Raw genomic sequence first — 6,646 nt, 5'->3', positions numbered from 1 at the left:
TCCTTTCTTGTTTTCTCCTCTAAGCCTTTCCACATTAAAAGAATTGTCAGAGGCTGGCGGAGGAGCGGCGCTAGGGTAAGGCGGCCATTGGCTGCCCGGCTCGGGTGATTTGCATATCGGCGGTTACAAAGGCGGAGGCGGCTCGCGGCGGCGCAGCTCTAGCCAAGAGAAGGGAGGGAGAGGCGCTGAGTGAGGGCGGGTCCGCTAGTCCTCAGAGCCAGCCTGAGCCGGAGCTGCAACCTACAGAGTTCTCCCGCACAGGGCTCGCAAAAGAGCGAGCTCCCGGGAGCCGGAGACTCTCGGCAGAACCTGCCGCAAACCAGAGAAGACGATCTTCCGTAGCATTTTGAAATAGCGCTTGAGCTAGCGGCATGAGTTCTTTGAGGCGCTGGGGCAGCCCTTGCCTTTTCCCCCTGCAGCTCTTTAGCCTCTGCTGGGTGCTTTCTGTGGCCCAGAGCAAGACAGTCCGATACAGCACCTTCGAGGAAGATGCCCCCGGCACGGTCATCGGGACCCTAGCTGAGGACCTGCATATGAAAGTATCTGGAGACACAAGCTTCCGCCTGATGAAGCAATTCAACAGCTCTCTGCTTCGGGTGCGCGAGGGTGACGGGCAGCTGACCGTCGGGGACGCAGGCCTGGACCGCGAACGACTGTGTGGCCAGGCCCCGCAGTGTGTGCTAGCGTTCGACGTGGTCAGCTTCTCACAGGAGCAATTCCGGCTGGTGCACGTGGAGGTGGAGGTGAGGGACGTCAACGACCATGCGCCGCGCTTCCCCAGGGCCCAGATTCCAGTGGAGGTGTCCGAGGGTGCGGCGGTGGGCACGCGCATCCCCCTGGAGGTGCCGGTGGATGAGGACGTGGGTGCCAATGGGCTGCAGAGTGTGCGATTAGCTGAGCCACACAGCCCGTTCCGAGTGGAGCTGCAGACGCGTGCGGACGGCGCCCAGTGCGCGGATCTGGTGCTGTTGCAGGAGCTGGACCGCGAAAGCCAGGCCGCTTACAGCCTGGAGCTAGTGGCCCAGGACGGCGGGCGCCCTCCGCGCTCTGCCACCGCAGCTCTCAGCGTGCGTGTGCTGGACGCCAACGACCACAGCCCAGCCTTCCCTCAGGGCGCAGTGGCCGAGGTGGAATTGGCAGAGGATGCTCCGGTGGGCTCGTTGTTGCTGGACCTGGACGCGGCGGACCCCGACGAGGGCCCCAACGGCGACGTGGTGTTCTCCTTCGGTGCTCGCACCCCACCCGAAGCGCGCCGCCTCTTCCGGCTCGACCCGCGCTCGGGTCGCCTCACCTTGGCGGGACCCGTAGACTACGAACGCCAGGACACCTATGAGCTGGACGTGCGGGCGCAGGACCGAGGCCCTGGTCCCCGGGCCGCCACCTGCAAGGTGATCGTGCGCATCCGCGACGTCAATGACAATGCTCCCGACATCGCTATTACCCCGCTCGCGGCCCCGGGAGCGCCAGCAGCCTCGCCCTTCGCCGCCGCCGCTGCCGCCGCCGCACTCGGGGGAACGGCTGGTCCAGGGACTCAAGAGGCCGGCGCCACCTCGTTGGTGCCTGAGGGGGCGGCGCGTGAGAGCCTGGTGGCGCTGGTCAGCACCTCGGACAGGGACTCGGGCGCAAATGGGCAGGTGCGCTGCGCCCTCTATGGGCACGAGCACTTCCGACTGCAACCGGCCTACGCAGGCAGCTACCTGGTGGTGACCGCAGCTTCTCTAGACCGTGAGCGCATCGCCGAGTACAATCTGACGCTAGTGGCCGAGGACCGTGGCGCGCCCCCGCTGCGCACTGTGAGGCCCTATACTGTGCGTGTGGGCGACGAGAACGACAACGCGCCACTCTTCACGCGGCCAGTCTATGAGGTGTCGGTGCGCGAGAACAACCCTCCTGGAGCCTACCTGGCCACCGTGGCTGCCCGGGATCCGGACTTGGGCCGCAACGGCCAGGTCACCTACCGGCTGCTAGAGGCTGAAGTGGGCCGCTCCGGAGACGCAGTGTCTACCTACGTCTCAGTGGATCCCGCTACAGGAGCAATCTACGCGCTGCGCAGCTTCGACTACGAGACTCTGCGCCAGCTCGACGTGCGCATCCAAGCTAGCGACGGCGGCTCTCCTCAGCTTTCCAGCAGTGCTCTCGTGCAAGTGCGGGTGCTGGACCAGAACGACCATGCACCGGTACTGGTGCACCCAGCGCCAGCAAACGGCACCCTAGAAGTAGCAGTCCCCGGGCGCACATCTAGGGACACAGCTGTGGCGCGCGTGCAGGCCCGGGATGCTGATGAGGGTGCCAATGGGGAGCTGTCATTCGACCTACAGCAGCAGGAGCCACGCGAAGTCTTCGCCATCGGCCGCCGCACGGGGGAGATCGTGCTCACCGGAGACCTCTCGCAGGAGCCTCCAGGCCGCGTGTTTAGGGCGCTGCTGGTCGTATCCGACGGCGGCCGCCCACCTCTCTCCACCACAGCAACTGTCAGCTTCGTGGTAACAAACGGCGGCGGACGCAGTCCGGCTGTGCCTGCCAGTGTAGGGAGCCCGGAGCACTCCCGCCCTCCTGGCTCTCGGCTAGAGGCGTCGGGGCCGGCGCTGCAATGGGACACGCCACTGATTGTCATCATCGTGTTGGCCGGGAGCTGCACGCTACTGCTGGCCGCTATCATCGCCATCGCTACCACTTGCAACCGCCGCAAGAAGGAGGTGCGCAAAGGGGGGCCCCTCCGGGAAGAGCGGCCCGGGGCGGCGGGCGGCGGAGCCTCGGCTCCCGGCTCCCCGGAGGAGACAGCCCGGGGAGCTGGGCCCAGGCCCAACATGTTCGACGTGCTCACCTTCCCTGGCAGCGGCAAAGCGCCCTTTGGCAGCCCCGCGGCCGACGCGCCCCCGCCCGCGGTCGCCGCGGCCGAAGTGCCGGGCTCGGAGGGCGGCAGCGCCACTGGGGAAAGCTCCTGTCACTTCGAGGGGCAGCAGCGGCTCCGCGGCGCGCACGCCGAGGTGAGGCCTTCCTTCGGCTGGGCGCCCCTCTCCGTGCTCCGCGGACAGGCTGGGGGAAGGGAGTCGAGGGGTAGGGGGTGGGCTTTGGCAGGGGGGCTCTTAAACTATCGCACATGCTTCTTTGTTTCTTGTCCAACTCTCACACCCTTTTCCCCCCATTCCTCGCTGCAGCCCTACGGTGCCTCCCCTGGCTTCGGAAAGGAGCCGGCGCCCCCTGTGGCGGTCTGGAAGGGACACTCTTTCAACACAATCTCCGGCAGAGAAGCTGAGAAGTTCAGCGGTAAAGACAGCGGCAAAGGGGACAGTGATTTCAATGACAGCGATTCCGACATCAGCGGGGACGCTCTAAAAAAGGATCTCATCAACCACATGCAGAGTGGTGAGGACTCTTCTTCCACCACCATCATACACACCCACCACCACCCCATTCCTCCTTCCCTTCCATTTCTTGCCTCCTCTCAATCTCGGTTCCTGGACCCACCCCCTCTTTCCCACTTTTTATTCCTCCCTTTCCGAATCCAGGCCTCACAGTGAATTTCAACATGCCAAGAAGAGGCAACCCCCTCATCCTGTTAGGAATAAGCAGAGATGATGCCAATCTTCTAGGAAGGGAATTCAGCTTTTCAATTTCTTTTTTCTTCCAGCAAAAGAAGCTGGGCTGAGCTTTGTGTAAAGACGTCTTTACAGGAAGCATTGTGCCTCTCAGTTCTTAAATCACACCATTCATCTTTATCCACACTTTTCTTTTCAATCACCCTGAACCTGGCTGGCATTCTTCTGAACATGGAGGCTTGGGTGTGTGTAACCTCGGGAATAATCATTATGCTCTTTCCCTTTTTATGATAGGACTGTGGGCATGCACTGCTGAGTGCAAGATCCTGGGCCACTCTGACCGTTGCTGGAGCCCATCCTGTGGAGGGCCCAACTCGCACCCCCCACCTCACCCACCAGCCCAGATGTCAACCTTCTGTAAGAGCACGTCCCTTCCTCGGGATCCTCTGCGCAGGGACAATTACTACCAGGCCCAGCTGCCCAAGACAGTGGGACTGCAGAGTGTCTATGAGAAAGTGCTGCACAGAGACTATGACAGGACAGTCACTCTCCTCTCCCCTCCTCGTCCAGGGAGGCTCCCAGACCTTCAAGAGATTGGGGTACCCCTCTACCAGTCCCCTCCTGGAAGATACCTGTCTCCAAAGAAGGGAGCCAATGAAAATGTGTAATCCCATGCTGCATGTCTTCACACACATATACAGGTCACTCCGAGAAGCCCCTAAGTTATTGACCGGTTTCAGTGTTGTATATATAAATATGCAAGATGTGCCTTAAAATGAAGTTGTTGGAAGCTATTTCCAATCACATTGGTACTGTTTGGTATTTGCAAACAAAAATGTAGTTAATGTAATTTTTATGAAATGTGTGCAGTATTTAATTTTTCTTATCATGCTATTGACTTTAATTTCACTTGCAGCTTGCCATTTTCTTAGTGTTTTTAACCTGTACATTGTGTAATGTAATGTTTGTATATAATGAAATTTTGTTATATTTTTATATAATAAAAGCTAAAGTGGAAGTTATTGCCAAAGGAACTGTCTGTAAGACAAAAAAACAAAACATGTTGGAATTACTCAATGGAAATTTATCTTTCACCAGAAATGACCTAGTGTTTGAGAAGGTTTGCCTTGCCAAGTATAACTTGTATATCTTGAGTCTGTGGTAGATTTCAAGTTCAATGTTATTTAATTACATTTGGTTTTCTGTAAACCGTGTCACTTATAAGCACAGTAATAAAGGATTTGTCATGTGTTTGAAGAATCTGCTCATTGCTTTTCATGAAATTGTCTATAGTCAGATATTCACTAATAATTTTGGTGCCAGGATTAAATCTTCTTTCAAGTGCTAATTATTTGGGCATTATAAATGTTTATGGCAATATTAATCCTGTGGGATTTCAAGTATTACAAAATCTCACACAAGAATTTAAAATATTTGTTGATTGTATAAAATATATACATCTCCATATACATTGATCACTATAAAATCCTTTCCCTCACCTATTCACTCAACACATATTTCTAAAGCATCATCAAAAAGTGGAGGAAAGTGCAGAGTGGTGAGGACTCTTCTTCCACCATGGAAGGTAGTTGCCTGTAGTTCCAGGTACTTGGGAGGCTGAGGCAGGAAGATTACAAGTTTGAGACCCACATGGGATTAAAAAGAAGGGCTGGGATTTAGTTCAGAGCACTTACCTAAGGTGTACAAGACTGTGGGTTCCATCCCCAACACACACACACACACACAAAAAAAAAAAAAACTGTAGGAAAGCTAAGTATGGGTTGTTCATTCACTAACATATGTAGAGATTTTACTTGTAGCCAGTAACTCCTTTATGAACCTGGATTTGAAGTGAAGAAGACTATCTCTAGGAGATATCAGGTAAAATGTCAGTATCAAAAAGACAATGAAAAGGATTGGGGGCATAGCACAATGAGAGAGCACATTTCTAGCATACACAAGGCCTAGCGTCAATCCCCAGCACTGGGAAAAAAATAAAATAAAAAAGAAGTTTATGGGTGAAATGAGGAGATGCAAGCTTGAAGATATTCTAGGGAGAAGAAAATGTGGTGGGGCTGGGGCTATGGCTCAGCGGTAGCTCACTTGCCTGGCATGTGTGAGGCACTGGGTTCGATTCTCAACACCACATATAAAATAAATAAAATAAAGGTCTATCAACAACTAAAAAAAGAAAAAAGAAAAGAAAACATGGGGCTTTGTCGAACAAGACTGATAAAACAATAATTGTCAATAGTACTATCTATGTATACATGTTGGCGTGGAGTAACTACCCTTGCAGTCTATTGGTGTTTGTGTTTGAAAATGTGCATAATGGAAGATTTTCAAAAGATAGTCAAGACACCTAGGCCTGTTTTCTATGCATTTCATATGAAATCAAAATGATGATGATGATGATAATGAAAGCTAACATTTACTGAACAAGCTTTTACACAAACAAGCAGAGCTCTTTGAAAAGCACTCTGTGTGAATTATCTCATTTAATCCTCAAACTTCCTTCATGAGAGGAGAACCATCATCAACTCCATTTTACATAAGAAAACTGAGGCACAAGGAAATTAGATAAAATGCTGAAAATCACTCAGCTCACAGGTAGCCTGAGGCTGGGGCTGCAGTTCAGTGGTGGGATATTTGCCCAGCATGTACAAGGCCCTGAATTCTATCCCTAGTACCATCAAAACAACAACAACAACAAAATGTACATAAGTGGCCAGGGTGAGATTCTAATGCAGAGTACTCAGAATGAAAAATAAAATAAAGCAATGAAAGAAGTTTGGCTGGCTTTTTTTTTTTTTTTTTTTAAACTGGAAAGAAACAAAGAGGTGAAAAAGTCCCAGTGTGTGGCCTTTACTGCCTGGTTATTGTTTAGTCCTTTATATTTGTGAAGTGCCTGTTTTCCTTTATTACTAATTATAGAGTGTGAGGCACTGTAATGAATAGAGGAGCCCTCAAAGCTGCCTGTTGAAGTAATAATTGAAACCAGTGGTGGCTCCAAGCTAAACAGCAGGTCAGGCACACACAAGCGCTTTGCCACCCACGGCCTGTGCAAAAGTGCAGCAGTTTCTGCAGGCGACCGAGCTGCACATGCG

The 6,646-nt window shown here is 53.3% G+C and overlaps 1 protein-coding gene across 2 annotated transcripts; it reads left to right on the top strand.

The window, feature by feature from the left end:
* The first annotated feature begins 371 nt into the window (after nt 1–371).
* On the top strand, nt 372–4,207 carry Pcdh8 (protocadherin 8). Of its 2 annotated transcripts, none has more exons than XM_026399579.2 (3): nt 372–2,696; nt 3,159–3,366; nt 3,834–4,207. In XM_026399579.2, exons 1-3 carry the CDS (start codon nt 372–374, stop codon nt 4,205–4,207), a joined length of 2,907 nt encoding a protein of 968 aa, XP_026255364.2. The 2 variants fall into 2 exon arrangements, with proteins under 2 accessions (XP_026255364.2, XP_026255363.2); XM_026399578.2 differs by having other exon boundaries at nt 372–2,987.
* Nucleotides 4,208–6,646: the final 2,439 nt, after the last annotated feature.

This window comes from Urocitellus parryii, chromosome 2, assembly GCF_045843805.1.
Source record: "Urocitellus parryii isolate mUroPar1 chromosome 2, mUroPar1.hap1, whole genome shotgun sequence".
In the NCBI taxonomy this organism is placed as follows: domain Eukaryota; kingdom Metazoa; phylum Chordata; class Mammalia; order Rodentia; family Sciuridae; genus Urocitellus; species Urocitellus parryii.
This window is presented reverse-complemented; position numbering and strand designations above follow the sequence as displayed.

Coding starts and splice junctions, on each gene's coding strand:
- Pcdh8 (XM_026399578.2), top strand. CDS start 372: ATGAGTTCTTTGAGGCGCTGGGGCAGCCCTTGCCTTTTCCCCCTGCAG. Junction 2,988..3,158: donor TCCGCGGCGCGCACGCCGAG/GTGAGGCCTTCC, acceptor TCCTCGCTGCAG/CCCTACGGTGCCTCCCCTGG. Junction 3,367..3,833: donor CATCAACCACATGCAGAGTG/GTGAGGACTCTT, acceptor TTTTTATGATAG/GACTGTGGGCATGCACTGCT.